Source organism: Sorex araneus, chromosome 4 (genome assembly GCF_027595985.1).
Source record: "Sorex araneus isolate mSorAra2 chromosome 4, mSorAra2.pri, whole genome shotgun sequence".
NCBI lineage: Eukaryota > Metazoa > Chordata > Mammalia > Eulipotyphla > Soricidae > Sorex > Sorex araneus.
In genome coordinates, this window is record NC_073305.1 from 213588085 (window position 1) to 213609277 (window position 21193).

At 40.5% G+C, this 21193-nt stretch overlaps 1 protein-coding gene across 2 annotated transcripts in view; it reads left to right on the top strand.

The window, feature by feature from the left end:
• Positions 1 to 21193, top strand: part of SMG1 (SMG1 nonsense mediated mRNA decay associated PI3K related kinase) — a 111535-nt gene that overhangs the window by 23661 nt on the left and 66681 nt on the right. Inside the window, exons 2-11 of one of the 2 annotated variants that reach the window (XM_055134187.1) lie at positions 2211 to 2268; positions 5201 to 5361; positions 6116 to 6271; positions 8198 to 8334; positions 9969 to 10027; positions 11012 to 11225; positions 15697 to 15822; positions 16469 to 16541; positions 18138 to 18235; positions 20107 to 20280. In XM_055134187.1, the coding sequence (XP_054990162.1) occupies positions 2255 to 2268; positions 5201 to 5361; positions 6116 to 6271; positions 8198 to 8334; positions 9969 to 10027; positions 11012 to 11225; positions 15697 to 15822; positions 16469 to 16541; positions 18138 to 18235; positions 20107 to 20280 (1212 nt within the window). In that variant the 5' untranslated portion in view covers positions 2211 to 2254. The remainder of the gene's footprint in view (positions 1 to 2210; positions 2269 to 5200; positions 5362 to 6115; positions 6272 to 8197; positions 8335 to 9968; positions 10028 to 11011; positions 11226 to 15696; positions 15823 to 16468; positions 16542 to 18137; positions 18236 to 20106; positions 20281 to 21193) is intronic. The other variant, XM_055134186.1, reaches the window with a different exon arrangement.

Sequence of the window (21193 nt, forward strand, 5' to 3'; positions counted from 1 at the left end):
TTACTACTGACATCAGTTGTAAGTTAGGGGTTCTCTTAGGTTGGATAATCCACCAGAAATTTAGAGAATTCATTACAAGTTGTCATACTGATGGTTGTGTTGATTGCAGCCAATGGAAGCAGAGTAAGAGAGAAAGACACAGGACAGAATTTTTGGGGAGTTCCAGGTGTGGGGCTCCTAGTTTTCCTCTCTCCCTTGAACCAGGGACTCTTACTTTCCTGGTGTTGTTGTGTGACAGTATGCATGGGCGACTACCAGCTTTGGAACGCTCAGCGTCAAAGTACCCTCATGGATCATGTTCTAATGTAGCAAGAGCCCCTGAGGAAACAAGGATACTCTTACTAGACATGATTTGTATCTAGATATATATCTATATATATCTTCTACCCTCTAGAAACCATGAGTAAAGGTCAGACCTCCCTCTGTAAAGGTATAATTCTTTACAATTTTATAACAGTTGTTAAATATATTTTCATATTTTGAGTCTACAGTGGCTTGTTGAACATTTGATTAAAGGTTTCTAACAAAACCTGTAGCACTGTAGCACTGTTGTCCCGTTGCTCATCGATTTGCTCGAGCAGGCACCAGTATTGCCTTCATTGTGAGACTTATTGTTACTGTTTTTGGCATATCGAACTTATAAATAGGTAATCAAAATTTAGTATTAACAGATGAGTTGGGGGGCTGGAGCAATAGCACAGCGGGTAAGGCATTTTCCTTGCACGCGGCTGACCCGGGTTCGATTCCCAGCATCCTATATGGTTCCCCAAGCACCGCCAGGAGTTTCCTGAGTGCAGAACCAGGAGTAATCCCTGAGCATCGCTGGGTGTGACCCAAAAAGCAAAAAAAAAAAAAAAAAAAAAAAAAAAAAACCAGATAAGTTGGTAAGGGTGTTTCATCAAGAAGTTACTTGGTATTTCAATATTGTACAATTTATATTTTTAGCATGATGGCTTAGTTCTAGTTCATTACATTTGAACTATTTCTTTCTGGGAAGACATTCATAAAATGAAGTCATTGTGTTTCCCAATTGAAATTTTTAGCCATAAATTCAGTTTAAAGCAACTTTCTGGGGGGTTTGAGCCTCAAAAGCCCTGAGTTAGCAGCGCTCAGAGCTTATCTCTGGCTCTGTGCTCAGGGATCACTCCTGGCAGGATTTAGGAGACCTTGTGTGGTGCTGGGGATCGAATTTGGGTTGGCTGTGTGCAGGGCAAGTGCCCTACCTCCTGGTACTATTGCTCCAGCCTGTAGGGCAGCATTTCTACGCAAGTGATGCACAGAAGGCTAGGGCATGCATAGCCCCGCGTTTTCTCTTACTCCTTATGAAAGCATGTCTGAATCCAGGTGAGTAAAGACAGCATACGGATAACCTTGATTTTATTTCTAAAAGATGGATTTTTTTAAAGGGGTGTTTAATTGTTAGTACCAAAAAACCTCACAGCTTGTCCTCTGAGTGTTGTGTGATAATCTTGACACTTGTCTTTGAGTACCCTTGCTTTAAAGAATTAAATGCATTCCCACCTCATTGGCTTTTGTGCAAATCTTATTTCCTGGTTGATATCCATTACAAATTAGATCTCACCGTGAGAGTGCAATCCCGTAAGAAGCCTAGTTAAAAACAACCTGAAGCAGTATGATGCTACTTCCCGTGGGACCACTAGGAGTGGTGTTTGCATCAAGTCATTTTGGGGTGCTTTATGGAAATGCTTCCTAATTGTGAAGTTCCTGAATGGCTTTTTTTTGGGGGGGCAGGGCTGGGTGTTGTTCTTCATGATGATTACAAGAACTGGACCACAAAACCACATTTAGCCAAGAAGAGATGTTGTCCCCTAACACATGGCGGATGTTTCGGTGTCAGGTCTGAGGATTTCGGTCATTCGGAATGAAGGACCTGTTGGAATCATTTTCTATATGTTGAGGATAGGTAACTAAAATGAGTGGTGACTATATTTGCATGTGATTTGTACGTTAGAGTTAACGTTTAAATTATCTTACGTAGTAGAGGACTTTTTGGTTGCCACTGCAAACCCCTCTCTGTCTTTTAAGGCAGATGATTTCCCATCTCAATTTTTGTTTCAACATATGAACCCTAGAGTGCCATAGATCAACCACAAGCACCTTTAACCCAGGAATGATATTTGCTTCATGTTTGAACAACAAATGTTTTAACTTACACTGTCTTCACTAATATTGTAACTACTGTCTTACAGATTGACTTGATGCAAAACATCACAAAGGCTCCATATTATACAGTATGCGATTTTTGAGGTATGAGCTTTAGAAACTTACCTCTCATGTGGCATGTACATCAGGCTTTAACTGCATTTTGGGGAAACTTATACATTTCTTTTTTTCTCTCTTTCCATAATATTTTTAGAGTTTAGAGGGGCTGTGGAGGTATTTTTTGATCCTTGCTAGGTTTCTTAGTCTCAACAGATACATTTTCTTTTATCACTAAATTGAGATACTAATTCTGGCAGATGATAGCTTTTTCAGCCCTTGTAACTAGCTTAACATTTATGTCTGCCTCTTTGAATTCAGATCTGCATTTTCTATTTTGTGCTTTTGATTGCTTCCTTTAAGTGCTCATTTCTTTTAGTAGTTCTCTATTGGTTTTGGGCGATCTTGGTGCTAATAGCCTGATATATATATATATTTTTTTAAGAAACCTAACCAAGCTAGATATTATAGAAATAGAAATTTCATAAAAATTTCGATCAATTTTCTGCTTTTGTGCGCTGAATATCTGTAATTTGAATTCTGGTTGGAGATGTTTTAGTTTGTATTAAAAGCATCTGGCCACATAGAGGCTTACTAGATAGCTCTGAGGTAGCAGTTCTGCCACTCAGATTCTAAAAGCAAATCTTAGGGCTCATAACTCTTAAATTAAGAAGTTGCTCTTTTTTTAAGTATAGTGAAATTTTTTCAGTGAAGAAGTGAAAATCAGTTGCTATGTATCGAGTGTAAAAGTTTGTGGTTACCTGCTCACTCATGAGTTGCCTCTGCATAGTTACATCGGAAACCTAAAGTATTATGGTCCTGATAGCTTTGAGTGTACCCTGTCAGCTAACTACTGTTTGAGAATTATCACATTTAAGCCTCAAAATAACCTTACATATGAGACAGCAAAGTTTATACAAAAGACAGCCGAGGCTTGGAGATTACCGTGTACAAAGTCATACAGGCCTTTATAGTGATGTGTCCCTATCATTTCTAACTGTATTCTCTGCCGCCTCCTCTGTTTACTGCTCTGTCATCAGCAAACGATACGTATCCATACTTAACAGGGTAGTATATGTGATCACCGTAGTGAAAACAAAACGCATGTGTTGAGACTTGAGCGAGCTTGGTGTTTCAGAATTCTTTTACTTATTCATTTGCTAATATCTTTTTCAGATTGTGCTAGAAGCTTATAGAAAAACTCATAAATTTTTAGATTCTTTTCCAAAATTAAGTTAAAAATTAGTTTATTATAGTTGCATATGCATTGAGCAATGTTTTAATATTTAAAAAATTCTCATAGTTGAGTATTAAATGCATTTAAATACTTATAAACAGTATACTTAGAAAATAACACCCCCAAAATCATACTTTATTTTTCTCTATGTTAAAATACTGAGCATCGTCAAATGTTAGTGAACCCTGAATAAAGGTACTTTATTATAGAATATCATTTTAATATGCTAGGCTTATTAATTTAATAGTTTGAAATTGAGTCTTAAGGAATAAAGTCAGATTCGATACTTCTAGGTACTAACTTAAATTTAATTGGACCTATTGTCTGCATTCTGCATTAACAGTTACTGGCTATAACAATAAATACAGATCAGGGTCTCTGAGCCTTTTTGAAGTCCCATGGTTAGTATTTTTTGTGGGTAGGGGAACAAAAGATGATTAACTTGAAGGTAGACACACAAACTCGCAGTCATCATTAGACATGGTAGAGAGGGGCTTGGGGTAAAAAAGTAGGTTAGTTCCTATTATTTTCAGTAAGTATCACTGACTGCACCTACCTCCCATACCTCTAGGAGGTTGGTATCTGATGAAATGTCAGTAGGAATGGAACTTTTTTGCTGTTTTTTTTTTTTTTTTTTTTAATGTAGCCATAGAGCACCTAGTGACACTGATTGGTGGTTGGAGGAAGGCTCATGAGAAATTATGAGCCTCAGTTTCCTGTTTTATTGATGAGGAGTTTTGAGATATGGAGCAGATTCTTACATAAGGACCCTGACTTTACCCTGGGACTTTATTATAAATGCCCAGGTATCAGGAATTAGAGATAAAATCTGAATTTCTAGTAGTTAAAGACTGCAGCATTTAAATTCAGCTTTGTTAAAGATCCTTCTTTTTCCGACTCTTTTCTCTTCTGGTGCTGGGAATCAAACCCAGGACCTCACACATGTGCAGTGCAGGCCTTTACTGTTGGGCCCCCCCACCCCCCAGCCTTACTGGTTTCGTCTTTGAAATTCTTAGATACTCTTTATAGCTAAGGAACTTTCAGTGAAGTCTTTACTATTGCAGTACATTCAAATAATTTTACTTCATAGCTAAAGTATTCTAAGAGCTTGTTACTAGAGCTTGCTTTCAAATAATCATTCTATAACATTTTTTCCTACAAAATAACCAAAGTACAAAATCAGGTGCTAAGAATGCCACATTGCCCCTGAGTAGTACTTTAAAATAGTTTGATGTAACATGTTGCCTGTTGCCAGTGTTTTTAATTTTTACAATAGGGGAGATTACCATAGGGAAGGCTAATTTTTCCATTAATTAAACCTCTGCTAGTAGTGGTTTTGGAAGAGTTATTTTTTTTATCAAGTGATATGAAAGAGAATCCTGGGCCGGGGCATAAACTGGTTCCAGTTTACTTGGGTCTGAGGGAACTGTAGGAGACAGGAATTTCAGTGAAAAAAAAAAAAAATGGTCTAGTCTCTAGCAATCTCTCGGAGTGAGTTGGTCATTCTAATTCTGTGTTTGATCGTATTTCTGAATGAGTCTTTAGAGTAGCAAAAGGGGCAAACAAACCTGGCACTTTATTCTTTTTTTCCTAGTTGAGACTTAGACAAGGGAGTGCGTATTTATAGTGGTTAAAAAAAACAGAAAGGTGGGGAAAAGATAGAGGCTTGTATTTGAACTGATTTATGATTTGAACTATTAAAATGTTTAAAGTCCTGATCTTTACTCTCTTCTCTCTTTACAGAACTGATAGTGCATCAGCCGACCCAGATAATTTAAAATATTCTTCATCCAGAGATAGGAGTGTGTCTTCTTATGGACTGCAGCCTTCAAATTCAGCTGTGGTGTCTCGGCAAAGGCACGATGATACCAGAGTCCACACTGACATACAGAATGACGAAAAGGGTATATATGTGTGTGTGCGTGTATGTGCGTGTATGTATGTGTGTGTGTGTGTGTATGTATGTGTGTACATACATATTTGTATCATTGCAAGAGGCATTTTTTAAAACTACCCAGTTTTCTTCCTCTTCCACTCTTCTAGTAAGTTTAAAATATAAATATTAGTGTTACTTTGATTCTTTGTAATAAATTCTCTAAATTTAAGTGTACACGTACACGTGTGCATGTAACACAGAAATGATAATTTAGGGGCTGGAGTGATAGCACAGCGGGTAGGGCATTTGCCTTGCACGCGGCCAACCCGGGTTCTAATCCCAGCATCCCATATGGTCCCCTGAGCGCCGCCAGGGGTAATTCCTGAGTGAAGAGCCAGAAGTAACCCCTGTGCATCGCCGGGTGTGACCCAAAAACCAAAAAAAAAAAAAAAAAGAAATGATAATTTAGGTCTTCCTTGTTATGTCCCCTATCTTGTATATGGTTATCATAAAGGCTGCAGTTGTTCCCTACTATCTTTCCTTTAGATTTCAAAAAAGCTATTTTAAGTTCCAAATCTTACTTAATTTAGATTTTTTTTCTCCCCTTACCTTCTACTGAAAATTCTAACATGAAATCAAAATGACTTCAAACGGGCAGCGCAGGGAAAGAGAGTAGGAGAAGCAGAGGCTGGTTGATCTGCAGATTGGGTAATAAAACCCTCAGCTATCAGGAATTGATTGAGTGAAACAACCCTATTAAATGTCACTGTTGCTGTTTTTAGGTGGCTACAATGTCAATGGAGGATCTGGGGAAAATACTTATGGTCGGAAGTCGTTGGGGCAAGAGCTGAGGGTTAACAATGTGACCAGCCCTGAGTTCACCAGTGTTCAGCATGGCAGTCGTGCATTAGCCATCAAAGACATGAGGAAATCACAGGGTAAGGCCGGGCCAACGCACCCAGCTCCTGTCACCTCGCCTCCGGTGGTCTCGGTGCTGACTAACGCTTTTTACTAGGGCTTGTAACCAGTGTCTTACACTGCATGTGGTGGTTAGTTTATGCTGGGTTGAAGTACAAGCATTTGCAATCCTTTTTCTATGAACTGTTTCTTCTTCCTGTTAGTCTCCATCATCTCTTTTGTTTGGTTGTTGTTGATTTTTGGACAACATCCCGCTGTCCCCAGGGACTCCTTCAGAACTAGTATCTGGGAATAGCTGGGGTCATCTTGGTAGTGCTTGGAGGATTATGTGGTGCCAGGGATAGAAACTGGTGCTCGTGTATGCCAAGCCTGATCTTTAACTCCTCAGGCTATCTGTCTGGCTCTTATTATTATTATTTAATTTCTGCCTTTTGAATTGTTTTTTAAAGGAAATTCCCAGTAGAAAAGTTTTAATGCTTTGAATTCTCTTAAAATTAGATGAGAAGCCTGGATAAGATTTAAAGACAGGATTTTCCTGATTTATGCTGGTTACTGACTGTACATTGTCTAAGGATTTGGGTGCAGATGGGATTGGCCTTTTATAGCACAAGCCTCAGTGCTGGCCAGTTCTGGGCTGAACACACAGGTTCTACCTCCATGCTGCTCTTCTGTGTGCCTTACTTAAAAAATATGTTTATTTTGGATAAATTTTCAAAATTAGAATGATTAAGTCAAAGGGTATGTATGTACTATATCTTAAAAGTGTTAAAAGTCCTAAACTAAAAAAGTGTCTTGCTTATGACAGGTGGTAATTCGATACTTGTCCAACTGAATGTGTCATTGCATCACACCAGAACTTTGTCATAGGTCAATAGCTTGAAGAAGATGTTGGTGAGAAAGAGAAGCTTAGAGGGGGTTTCCTGCCCAACTGAGACTGTACCCTGGACCTCTGGTGGTCTGTTCCCTACACCTATGCCCTTTCTTCATCTGAATGGGGAAAGCATGTTTCTCTTGGAAAAGATGAGAAGAAAATAATCTCTAAACCTCTTTTGTTTTTAAAAGGAATGTTTTTAATTGATCACTGTGAATCACAAAGTTACAGAGTCACTCATGATTGAGTTTCAGGACTCCAAAACTAATCCCTTCACCAGTGTTCACTTCTCAACTCCAGTTTCCCTTTTCTTCCTTCCCTTACTCCTCTTTTTTTTTTGGACGGCACTGTGGTTTACAGTACTGTTATTGATAAGAGTATCATGCATGTCAGTTTACCTCCTTTCAGCACCTGGAGTGACCTCATCCCTCTATCATTGCCATAGTGATAATGATTAAACCTCTTTTTTGTCTTTCTCTTCCCCTTTTTCTCTTAACTGATCCTTTGGAGTTTGCCAGCATGCATTTTTTTTTTTGAAGGGGAGGGGGTGTTAAGGGATGCCACACCCTGGCAATGCTCTGAGTTTACAAATTCTGGCTTCTATACTCAGAAATTATTCCTGGTGGTACTTGGGGGATCGTGTTGATGTCAGGGATTGAACTCTGGTCAGCCCGTGCAAGGCAAATGCCCTGTCCTCTGTACTATCACTCTGGTCCCCTGGTGTATATTGATTATGATGGTACTTCCATTCATTGAACTTATTGTCAAGTCAACTGTGATTTTTGGATGCGTGTAAATTATTTGCACTATTAGCAAAAAAAAAAAAAAAAAAAAAAAAACAGGGCTGGAGCGATAGCATAGTGGGTCGGGTATTTACCTTGGACACGGCCGACCCGGGTTTGATTCCCAGCATCTCATATGGTCCCCTGAGCACTGCCAGGAGTAATTTCTGAGTGCAGAGCCAGGAGTAACCCCTGTGTGTCGTCAGGTGTGACCCAAAGAGCAAAAAAAAAAAAAAAATTGCACTATTTTCTATGCTTACATCCAATGGAAAGCAAATTGTTTCTGTTTACAGAGCGATCGATGTCTTACTCTGATGAGTCTCGACTGTCGAATCTTCTTCGGAGGATCACCCGGGAAGATGACAGAGACCGAAGACTGGCTACAGTAAAGCAGTTGAAAGAATTCATTCAGCAACCAGAAAATAAACTGGTGAGCATAGTATGTTTAGAAATGTTGGTTACTTTTGAACTCATCTAATAAACTTGATGATGATGACAGCTGGAGTAGTTTTAAGAAGAGATAGATTGGCTTATAAGAAAAGCAACAGGGGATCTTATTTTAGGGTGATTTGGCCTTTCTGAAGGCCGGGAATTTAATGCCTTCAATGTGTAGTTTACTATTGTTAGGTTCACATTGATGACTTCTAAGTAATAGCTTCGACATTCTGCCAAGAGTTAACATAAGGCAGAATGTCTTTGTTTTTCATTTGTAATATTTTGGGGAAAGGGTAGGATTTGTTTATGGATAAATTTGATCTTATGGCCAGAGACTGTTAAATGGGAAAACCCTTTTAAAAATGCGGAACAGTAAGAAGTTCAGAGCCTGGTGAGACAGAAGAGGATGAGGTGGATGCTTTGCACACGGCTGACCTGGCACCCTATATGGTCCCCTGAGCCCTGCTAGGGGTGAAGAATAAGCCCTGAGCGCTGCTGGTTATGGCCCCAAACTTAAACCAAAACCAAAACCAAAAAGACCTTGATATGGATCCAGGAGAAAATGGGAATAGTGTGGTGAATCAAATTATGTTTATTTCAGTGCAAGTTTCCCAACCCCACTCCAATTTTATTGATTGATTGATTGATTGATTGATTGATTGCATTTTCGGGTCACACCCAACAATGCTCAGGGGTTATTCCTGGCTCTGCTCTCAGGAATTACTCCTGGCGGTGCTGGGGGACCACATGGGATGCCAGAGCTCGAACCTGGGTCAGCCGTGTGCAAGGCAAATGCCCTACCCACTGTACTATCACTCCAGTCCATGTTTTTTATTTTATTTTATTTTATTTTATTTTATTTTATTATGAAATAAAATAAATTTCATGTTTTATTATGAAATAAAATAAATGTCAGTGATTAAAATAACAATCACTCCAATTTTATTATGAAAACTTTCAGATATACAGCAAATTAAGAGAATTTCGCAGGAAAGCTCATTTATCACCATATTGCTTTATCATATTCTGTCCATTCGTCCTTTTTGGGGGCCATATTTTAGAGAATAAAACAAGTCTTTTTATTCTCTAAAAGAGTTTATTTTACTCACTGATGGATCAGAGCATATATTTCCTAGCCCTGGAAAGGGCTAACTGGGGACTGGGAATGTTGACAGCAAGGCTCCGTCCAATTATAATTTGGAGAGGAGGGCTGGAGAGCATACAGAGTTAAGGTCTTCCCTGTACCCTGGTGTCAAGTCAGTCTCTGTCACCCCATATGGTCTCCTGAGCACTGCCAGGTGTGACACTTGGTCACAGAGCCAGGAGTAGCCCTGAGCACCATTGGGTATGATCCAAATCTCCCATGTGTCTATACCCTAATCCTAAAAAGCAGAAAAAAAGTCATAAACAAAAGGAGGAGGTAAGGCCTATGCTCGTGGCGTGCGTGTTTGAATCCCTGCTGCCATGTAAGTCACCCAAGCACCCCCAGTGGTCACACCTGAGCACAGCCTGGGCCACACTTCAAAAGCCCTCCCATCCCCTGCAAAATTTGGTGCGGGGCACATGTTAAAACAAAGTAGATTGTGTTCTTAAAAGCATAGAAATTTGAAGATTCTCTGTTTTTTTAAGGTACTAGTTAAACAGTTGGATAATATCTTGGCTGCTGTTCATGATGTGCTTAATGAAAGGTAAGTAAAGACATTGTTAAAATTGGAAAGATTTTGAAATGTATGTTTAGAAATTACTGAGATATAAGAAGATAAACCAGTTTGCTTTTATTTATTTTGAGCGTCCAGTGTTTTAGTGGGTTGTCATGTTTTTTATGTTAAAGGTTTTATACATTAATTACTAGTGGATACAAAAGGAAAAGAAGTACCATCCCTTTTTTTTTAAAAAAAAATCTGTAAAATGATTAATTAAACATTAATTTGTAGAATGTAGGCCTAAAGACAATGTAGGCCTGAATGAATGTGATTAACTTTGATGAACTGGATTGCTTTGAAACAGCTTAGAGAAAAGAGGGGAAAGGCAGCTTCCTTCTTTGAGCCACAGCGCCTGCAACTGTTCTGCCAGAACTCTCCAGAGGTGCACAGTCTCTTCTTACGGGGACTCCCAAAGAATCGCAGTGTCGGAAAGCCCCCAAAATTTGTGTCAGCAGGTCACAAACTGTAATCCTTTCTGGTGGTTTTACAGTCACTGTAATCAGTATTATTACCCTTTTAAGTTTATTACATGTAAAGGCCATTCTCTTTTTCTAGTCTTGACATGTTGAACATTATCGTTATGCTACACTATGCTATACAACTGATTTGGGAGAGTGTATAGTTACAGCATGTTAGATCATTTGTTGCTACTGCCATTTTCTGTGAGTTACTTAAAGTTGTTGAGATAAAATTGAAGCCTGATATATACTATTTCTGGTCCTTTCCTGACTCCCAAGAGTTGGTTTTGTAAAAGAAAATCTGATGCCTAACATGTAGTTTTGGATGTTTCAGGGTAGAGAGAACTGAGGATATACTAAAGAGGATAAAAATTAAAACTTCTGTGTAGTTTGAATATGAATTTAAAAAAATAATCATGTAAGAATTTTTCTTCTGAGGTGTATTATTCTTGTCATCTGTGAAAACTTAAGCTTTCTGTACATTTCTTTGTTTGTATTGACATGAATACAGTAGCAAATTGCTTCAGGAGTTGAGACAGGAAGGAGCTTGCTGTCTCGGCCTTCTTTGTGCTTCTCTGAGCTACGAGGCCGAGAAGATCTTCAAATGGATTTTCAGCAAATTTAGCTCATCTGCAAAAGATGAAGTTAAACTTCTCTACTTGTGTGCCACCTACAAAGCACTAGAGACCGTAGGAGAAAAGAAAGCCTTTTCATCAGTGATGCAGGTAAGAATGACTGGGACGGACTGATGTACTTGGAAGAAAATCATACTTGACAGATGTCCTTGAACTGAAGCTTACAGAGGTGTTAGAATGGAGGGGTTGTTCATTGATAGTAAATATGTAAATAAGATTTCTTCTTTTCAGCAGCTCAGATAGAGAAGGGGCCACCAAGTAAAGGGTGCTAGGAGGGCCCACTCGGGATGGGAGATGCGGGCTGAAAGTAGACTATAGACCAAACATGATGGCCACTTAGTACTTATATTGCAAACCACAACATCCAAAAGGAGAGAGGGGGGTGGGGAGAGAGGGAGGGGGAGGGGAGGGTGCCCTGCCATAGAGGCGGAGTGGGGTGGGGGGGATACTGAGATCATTGGTGGTGGAGAATGGGCACTGGTGGAGGGATGGGTACGATCATTGTATGACTGAAATGTAAGCACAAAAGTTTGTAAGTCTGTAATTGTACCTCACAGTGATTCATTTAAAAGAAATTTAAAAAAGAACACAAAAAAAGATTTCTTTTTTTCAGACTAGAGGTAAGTCACTGATACACTTGCACTGCATGTGTGAGCACAGAATTTGCTCTCCGAAATACGGCATCGTGGGTTTTTTTTTCTTCCTAAATTTGAATGAAGGCTTGTGCTTAAAGGAAGATTTAAAATAGACTAGGTTTTAGGTCTGGAGGATAGTACAGAGGGAGGGCACTTTCCTTATACTTGGCCAACCTGGATTTGGTCCCTGGCATTCCATATGGTCCCTTGAGCACTGGCCAGAAGTGAACCCTGAACATCACTGGGTGTGGTGCGCCACCGAGGCCCTCCACCCCCAGTTTAATTTAAATCAGTTATTTCCATTTTGATTAAAAATATAGACTAAATTTAAAATTTTGCCTTTTTGGTTTTTTAGAAGCTTTCCTTTACATTTGCTTAGTGGTAGACTTTTTTCGTTTTGAAAATAGGAGCACCTTGAGGAAGAACTAGGTAGGAGGGGCCTTACATTGTTTGAGGAAGAAAACAAAACACAGCTGATTCTAGGCATCTTGTGAGAGACCTCAGCTTAAAGCCTTGCTGTGCCAAGTGGGGAATAATAATGGTATACCTGAATTTACTTATGATTATTTCAGTTTAAATTTGAGCAAAATCATAAGTAGATTTTTGTTGAGATAAAGTTTTGTAAAAATCAGGGTTCTCTTTTGGAGGGAGCGAGGTCTGATCTTTCATGTGTTTTTGCTTTACATTCATGACATGCTTTAGTTTGACTCAGTAGTTTTTTTTAAAAAATAGTAATGATATAAATTCCATTTATATAGAGGTTACAAATTTTGGGGAAAAGATTTAGAAATTTTTCTGTAAATAGCAAAATGGGAAACAAAAATTATTTTGCTCATATAAAAGTTATAAATCAATATTTATGAAATATATATAGAATTAAAAAGTAATATCTATCAATCTTGGGGAAATGAGACATTTTTCTGTAAATAAAAAAACAGCTTGTTCTTTGTGCAGATTTTATATTATGAACTTTTTTTTTTTTTTTTTTTTGCTTTTTGGGTCACACCCGGCGGTGCACAGGGGTCACTCCTGGCTCTGCACTAGCTCAGGAATTACCCCTGGCGGTGCTCAGGGGACCATATGGGATGCTGGGAATCGAACCCGGGTCGGCCGCATGCAAGGCAAACGCCCTACTGGCTGTGCTATCACTCCAGCCCCTATTATGAACATTTTTACAAGTAATTTATTTTGAAAAATTTCAGGCAAACATAGATAGACTAGAATACTAGCCATATATTCTTTGTCTAGACTTGTTGGTAGTAATGTTTTGTGATAGTTGTTTGATTTCTACATGTACATGTGCTTGTTGACCTGTTTGAAGATGAATTACACTTACAGCAGTTCACTTCCTAATGCTTTAATATCATCCATTAATATTCTGTCGCTATAGCAGTTACACCTAGGAAAATTACTTTTTATTTTTAATTTAATTAAAATTTTTGTTTGTTTTTTTGCGCCACCTCGGTGATGACTCTGAGTTGAGGAATTACTCGTCACAATGCTGAGGGACCATATGGAGTGCTAGGGATCAAGCCTGTGCAGCCTTGTGCAGGGCAAGGCCCCTACCCACTGCACTGTTGCTCTGGCCCCAGAAAATTAGTTTTATTTTATAATTTTATTTTATATTTTAAAGGTACTGTCACTGTCATCCAGTTGCTCATCGATTTGCTCAGGCGGGCACCAGTAATGTCTCTATAGTGAGACTTGTTGTTGCTGTTTTTGGCATAACGAATACACCCCGGGTAGCTTGCCTTATGACTTTTAAAGCTTATATATATATATATATATATATATATATGTATATATATATATTTAAAGCTTATATATATTTATATTTATATTATTATATATAAATATATATATATTTGGTTTTTGGGTCATACCCGGCGATGCACAGGGGTCACTCCTGGCTCATGCACTCAGGAATTACTCCTGGCAGTGCTCGGGGGACCATATGGGGTGCTGGGAATCGAACTCGGGTCGGCTGCGTGCAAGGCAAACGCCCTACCCGCTGTGCTATCACTCCAGCCCCACTAATTTATATTTCTTTGTCCGGGGGTGTTGGTGGTGGTTTGGGTTAAGTCTCGGGTAATACTCCTGGCTCTGTACTCGGAGTCATCCGGGCAGTGTTTAGGGGGCCTTGCAGTGCTGGAGCAGAACCTGTGCCTTTCTCATGCAAAGTGTGTGTTCAGCCTACTGAGCTGTCTCCAGACCTCCTTGTGGCTTTCATAACTTTTTTTTTTTCTTTTTTTGCTTTTTGGGTCACACCCAGCGATGCTCAGGGGTTACTCCTGGCTTTGCACTCAGGAATTACTCCTGGTGGTGCTTGGAGGACCATATGGGATGCCGGGGATCGAACCCGGGTCGGCCGCGTGCAAGGCAAACGCCCTACCTGCTGTGCATAGTTTTTGTTTAACTGGATCTGTGGCTTATCAAGTAGTTATGTACTGTTATATTTGACCTTGGGCCTCTTGTGTCTCACTCAGAATAATTCTGCACATATTTTCTTCCCCTTATTTTGTAGAAAGTCCTACATTCTGGGTTTGTATGATTGTAACTTAGGTTGTACTTAGACATTTTGCTCATTAATACTCATGGGTTTATACAACTTCTCTACAGGAGCAGGCTTGTAACAAAGATGTTTTATTTTTTGAGATTAGCACCTTTTAATATTTTGTTCCTATGTGGATAATTGCATTGACTGCAAGAAATGGTGAATTTCTTTTCTTTCTAGCATTTCTTTTATTTTTATAGGTTTTTTGTTGTTGTTGTTGGTTTTTGGGCCATACACAGTGGTGCTCAGGGTTTACTTCTGGTGGTGCTAAGGGGGTTATATATCTCGCTGGGAATCAAACCTAGACCAGCCACATGCAAGCTCCTTACCTGCTGTACTATTACTCAGCTCCAACATTAGTCTTTTTAAAGAAGAGTTGTTCTTCCTTTACGCTCAGCTGACCCAGGTTTGATCCCTGGCACCCCAGATGGTGCCCTATGCACTGGCGAATATGTCCCCCAAACAAAAAACCAAAGAAAGGAGAAATTTTTCCTTTACCAAAAATGGTATTAGCAACTGCAAAACATTCTTTTTCTGATAGGCTAAGTATCTGTTTTATTACTGTTATCATTTTGTAGTAGCAGTATAAGTCTGTGTTGGTGCTGTACAGTATTCTTTAAAGTCATTCCATTTGAGCAGGTCCTCATCCTAAAACACAATCTATAAAAGTTCTACAGAGTCTGCTACAGGTAGACACTCTCCTTACACACAACCCACCCACGTTTGACCCCAGCATTTCATATGGCCCCCTGAGCACTGCCAGGAAGTGATTCCTGAGTGCAAAGCTGGTAGTAACCTCATCAGGTGAGGTCCCAAAACAGAAACAAAAACAACGGAGTGTAAAATTTGCTCTGTGTTTTCTTTTCTTTCTTTTTTTTTTTTTTTTTTTTTTTTGCTTTTTTGGGTCACACCTGGTGACGCACAAGGGTTACTCCTGGCTCTGCACTCAGGAATTAACTCCTGATGGTGCTCGGGGAGCATACGGGATGCTGGGAATCGATCCCGGGCTGCGTGCAAGGCAAACGCCCTACCTCTGTGCTCTAGTACGAGCCCTGCTCTGTTTTTTTCTGATTCAAAAGTAATTGTGATACTAGAGAAGTTTTACAAGCACATGTTTGTTTTTGTATTTGAAATTTATCAGGCAATATTAAAGAGAGCACTTAGAAATAACAGCATAAACAAATTATTAAAGAAAAGCCATATTTGATTCAAAGCAAATATCTTGGTGGAAGTAATCTTTCCACCTCTTTGAGGGAAACTAAATATGTGTACTATAATCAATTTATAACTTAGTCACCGTCAAATAACCAGCATAATTTAGTGTTCTTTCTGTTTAGTTGAATAACTTAAGATTGTTTCTTTTATTTTTTAGCTTGTAATGACCAGTCTGCAATCCATTCTTGAAAATGTGGATACACCAGAACTACTTTGCAAATGTGTTAAGTGCATCCTTTTGGTAGCTCGATGTTACCCTCATATATTCAGCACTAATTTTAGGGTGAGTTCCCTGCCTCCCTTGTTTAGACACTAGGCTGAGGATCTAGCATGTATGGAGGACCTGGGGATTCGGAACCAAGCTTCTGCTCCTCTGAGTGTATTCAGGGAAGTTTGATGAGATGGGGTGAATGGGACTTTGAAAAATGCCATGGGCGGTTGAGGGATAGTGGAGCCCGGTAGGAAGCTTGCCTAGGGATAAGTCTGAGCACTGCTGGGAGTGACCCCTAACAACCACCCAAAAAACACACTCCCAAAACAAAATGAAACGTGCCACCAAGGTGCTGGGCTGTGTATGTAGTCCAGTGTAGAGTGTGCTTTGCGTGTGTGAGGCCCTGGTGACTCCTCTCCCCTCTTACCCTCTGTTGCCCAAATTCCACCTGTGTTTTCTGACTTTACTGCCTTAAGATACTTTTTTTGGGGGGTGGGGTGGAGAAAAAGCAGGCAACATTTTCTCTGTCAAAAATGAAGTTCTCATGGGGGTGGGGTGGAAATGAAGTTCTGCTTTTTTCCTGCCCTGCCCTTCCCTCCTTGATGTTTGTGTGACGTTAAGTTGGCAGAACAGAAGATGCTCTTACTTGGATCTTTCGTTCTGTTGTGAGCCATGAGGGGAGTCACTGATCAGCTCCCCGTCTCTTCTCCCCGTCTAGGATACAGTTGATATATTAGTCGGATGGCACATAGATCATACTCAGAAGCCGTCGCTCACCCAGCAGGTGTCTGGTAAGTCTCCCCGCATGGAGCTGTCACTCCGGTATTGTGCATGCAGCGCCAGTCCTCAGCAGACTGGCTTTTAACCCTGTTTCTCTGAGAAGGCCAGAAAAACAGATTCTGAGAAATAGCTTGGTTATTAATAGCTTGGTTATTGTATCAAGTATTACTTACTAGCTGGACTGAACTACCCAGAGGAAAATTGTCCACTTTGTAATTGGACGAGTCAGGCCAGCTTGGACTGTTGGCCCTGTGAGGCGCTGAGTGGGCCTGCAGCAGACGCCAGTGTAGGGCCCTGAGAGAGAGGCTGGAAAGTGCTGGATAATAGTGGCTTCTTACCATTTTCACTTGTTAATTAATTGTTGTTTTGATTTTTTGTTGTTGTTGTTGTTCATGCCTGGCTGTGCTCAGGGCTTACTACTGGCTCTATGCTCAGGGACCTCAGGGATCACTCTTGGCAGGGTGAGGAAACCATATGGGATGCTGGGCGGTCTACCTGGGTTGGCCGTGTGCAAGGCCAACAGGTACAGCCTTACCCGCTGCACTGGATCTCTGACCCGATCCTCATTATTAAGAAAACAAATGATGGATCAATTTGGATAATTTCATAAATGACAAGTGTTTCTATTCAGTCTTTTTTTTCGGGGGGTGGGTGGTGGTGCTTACCTGGTGGTGCTCACCTGGTGGTGTTCAGGGGTTTCTCCTGGCTCTGCACACAGGAATTGCTCCTGTCGGATGCTCAGAGGACCAGAATGGGATGCCAGGGATTGAACCCATGTTGATCTCGTGCATGGCAAGTGCCCTGCCTGCTGTACTATCACTCCAGCCCCTATTTTTTTTTTTAATTAATTGACTAACAGGACTCATTTCAGTTATTCAAAGTATTAGTTTCTCTTAGCTTTTTTTAGTGCAGTAAATTTCTAAAAATAATATATGAAGGTGAGAGTGGTTCTTTTCCATTTCTAATGTGGAGGTTTTTTTGTTTTGTTTTTTTTTTTCTTTTTGGGTTGCACCCAGCGATGCTCAGGGGTTATTCCTGGCTCTGCACTCAGGAATTACTCCTGGCGGTGCTCAGGGGACCATATGAGATGCTGGGAATCGAACCCCTGTGGGCCGCATGCAAGGCAAACGCCCTACCCGCTGTGCTATCGCTCCAGCTCCTGATTTTTTTTTTCCATTTCCAAAGAGTATATTTTTGTATTTTTGTTTTTGGGCATTCAAGTCAGGGCCTCCTAGTGCAAGACAAATACTAGAGCCCTGAGCTCCAGCCCAGCTCGTGCACAGCCAGGGACTGGTGTGGTCATCGAGCAGACGTCCAGGCTGCAACAGGTTGTGGCCTTTCATTCCTCAGCATGTGCTGAGTGACAGTATGGTGTTGAGTCTGACTGGACATGGCTACGTAGTAGAATATCTGAGGAATATCTGTTTCTGTAGTCTTTTCTCATTAGAAGGCGTTGCTCAATACTAGCATGTTTAATAGTGACTCTTGTGTTACGGTGTGTTGTAAGAGTGACAGTTTGCACTTAGAAGCCTTTAAAAAGAAGGCTCTTAATCTTTTGTATGTAAAATTGTTAAGCTGCTCTTTCAAATTTTGTACATAATCCCTAGGGTGGTTGCAGAGTTTGGAGCCATTTTGGGTGGCTGATCTTGCATTTTCCACCACTCTTCTTGGTCAGTTTCTAGAGGACATGGAGGCTTACGCTGAGGTGAGTTGATAAGCAGCTGTTAATTCTTCCCATTCCAATTTGGGGGGAAAAAAAAATCAAAATCTGTAGCTGTGCTAAGTGCATTTTAAACTAATTCAGGTCACTTGACATTTAAGCAGGTGTTACTGGGCCCTTGTGTTTTAACTTTAGGGAGGCCACTCTCAGCGATGCTGGGGCTTGCTGCTGAGCTGTGTCTGGCAGACCCCACAGCAGTGGGGATGGAATCTAGGCCTTCTGTATGGAAATCGTGCAGCCTGCCGAGGTCTTTCTCTGGCTACTGCAGGTCTTAATTTTGCAAGGCTTGAAATAATTGGGTGGCTGCAAATTTCTGCAAATATTTCATCAAAAGGGTAAAAGGCACACTGATGTATTATTAAAGCTCCAAGGTGCTTTTGTTTGACTTTTGTGTTACACTGGGGGAATCTTTGATCATGCTTCTGGCTAAGACTTGGCTTCTGCCAACTTTTGCAGTGTTGTACTACAAGTTCATTGTGGCTGCTCTCAGATGCTGCCCGTGTCTGGTCGGGGCTGAAACCCGCTCGCTCACTCCTGCCTCTGTCTCTCCCTTTCCTTTCCTGCTGCTTGGATCTAACATAAAGCTTTAGTCTCACTTTTCCTTTATACTTTTTTGCTATTTCTAGCCAACAAAATTTATAGATCACACCCATCATTGCTTAGGGGAGCTACTCCTGGTATTGGGGGAGGCGTCATTTCTGCTGGTGCTGGGGATCCTAAATCCAAGCCAGGGTTCCTGAAAGCACATCATGTACTTCAGCCCCCTGAGTTGTCTCCCAGACTCTAAATCCAATTCTTTCAACTGTGTTAATCTGTTTGCTTTCTTTTGGGGAAGTGTTGGGGGATGTTTTGCTTTCAAGTTTCTTAGCCCTCACACCAGAATGTTTTTGTTCCTAGCCTGCCTTTGAAACTGATCTGTGTGTCTCAGGAGCCATTGTAGAGACGATTTCCCTCCTTCCTTGAGGTGTTGGCAGTCAAATCGAGGCCTCACACCTGCAAGGCCTGTTCTGTTGCTCCAGCCCAGTTGTCAAGACTCATCTTGACTCCATGACTGGTTCTCTTTATTTTAGTTATATATTGGTAGCACATCCCTTTTAATAAATCTTATTTCTGCAACTAAATAATCTTTAGACTAGGACTCACGTGGTTTTTTTTAAAATTTTTTCTTTCTTGGGTCACACCCAGCGATGCACAGGGGTTATTCCTGGCTCATGCACTCAGGAATTACTCCTGGCAGTGCTCAGGGGACTATATGGGATGCTGGGTCGGCCACGTGCAAGTCAAACCCCTACCCGCAGTGCTATCGCTTCAGCCCCCTACAGATATTTTTTGCAACACCACTCTTGGTTGTTCCTGAGCATGGTATCTCTAGAGAGTACTTACTGTTGAACTCAGTGACTCAGAACACCCAGAGTAAAATTGAAACAAAAACCATCCCAGGACATTGGTGGTGGGAAATGTACTCAGGTGCTGGCACATTGTATGACTGAAACCGACCATGAACAGCTTGTAACTGTGCATCTCACAGTGATTCAATTAAAAAAAAATAGCATAAAAACTTGAAAAGTCTTAGAAGGAAAGAATTTGACTTTATTTGTACCGTAACTATAGTACATATATACTGAAATTAATTTTTCCTGTTGCCAATCTGTGTTGTCAGGGTTGTTTCCTCCCTATCTATTGAGATTAATAGCGGTTCAATTATCCAGTTCTATTTAGATTCATGTTTTCTTCTGTCATAGACCAAAATTCCTTTTCCTTTGTAGAAATAAAGTTAACTAGAAGCATGTTAAAAAATCTTCATTTTTGTGTTTTAACACTCTACCTGTGTAAGACTGTTGTAACTTTTCATTCAGGACCTCAGTCATGTGGCCTCTGGGGGGTCTGTGGATGAAGACGTTCCTCCTCCTTCCGTGTCCTTACCAAAGCTGGCTGCGCTGCTCCGGGTCTTCAGCACGGTGGTGAGGAGCATCGGGGAGCGCTTCAGCCCTATCCGGGGGCCTCCCATTACGGAGGCGTATGTGACGGATGTAAGTGTCTGGGTCTGTGTTTGGGTCACAGTGCTACGTGTTTGATGTTAGCATACTTCTCAGCTGAGGCCCTCTGTTAGTGGCCCTGCTTTATTAGCAGTCATGTGTATTCATGTTGGCTGTTCGAGAAGATGGTGATTCTTCCTTGTCTTATGGCCACTTTTTTGTAGGGGGTTGGGTGGGTGGGCCACATCTGGCTGTTTCTGCACTCAGGGACCATTCCTGGAAGGCTCAGGGGAACCATGTGGGCGGCTGGGATTGAATCCAGGTCTGCCGTGGCAAGGCAAATGCAGGACCTGTACTATTGCTTCAGCCCCACAGCCCCACACTAGACAGTTTGTAGAAGTAGTTTTCTGAGCATGATAGAATGAAATTATTTGATAGCTTTTGCTATCAAAGGATTAAAAAAAAATTTTTTTAAAAGGTCACTGTTTAATCTTTTTTCCTTTTTTTTGTGGGGCCAGAAATCGAATCTAGAACCTCAGTTATCCACTGCTAGGCTACATCCCTAGCTTTGTTTTTTGTTTTTATTTTAATTTGGGGGCCACTTTTGGCAGTGCTAGTAATCATTTGGTGCCAGGATTAAACTTGAGTCCCACATACAAAACATGTATTCTAACCCTAAGGAAGGCCACTGTGCACTGAAAAATGTCCCTGGCCTTTGAGATTTTATTCTTGGTCTGGTGTGTGTATTCTTATTTCCCCCTGCTCCCATGAGGGGACCCCCCCCAATGTATTCTTCTTTTTTAAAATATAATTAAAATTTTTAAAATGGAAGATTATGTTTCTTTGAAAGTATTATTTTGCTTTAAAATAATGAAGTTTTAAAATTTTTTTCAACATAAACAATACACTAGACAGTTTGTAAAAGTTTTCTCTCTCTCTCTTTTTTTTTTTTTTTCTCTTCATTTTC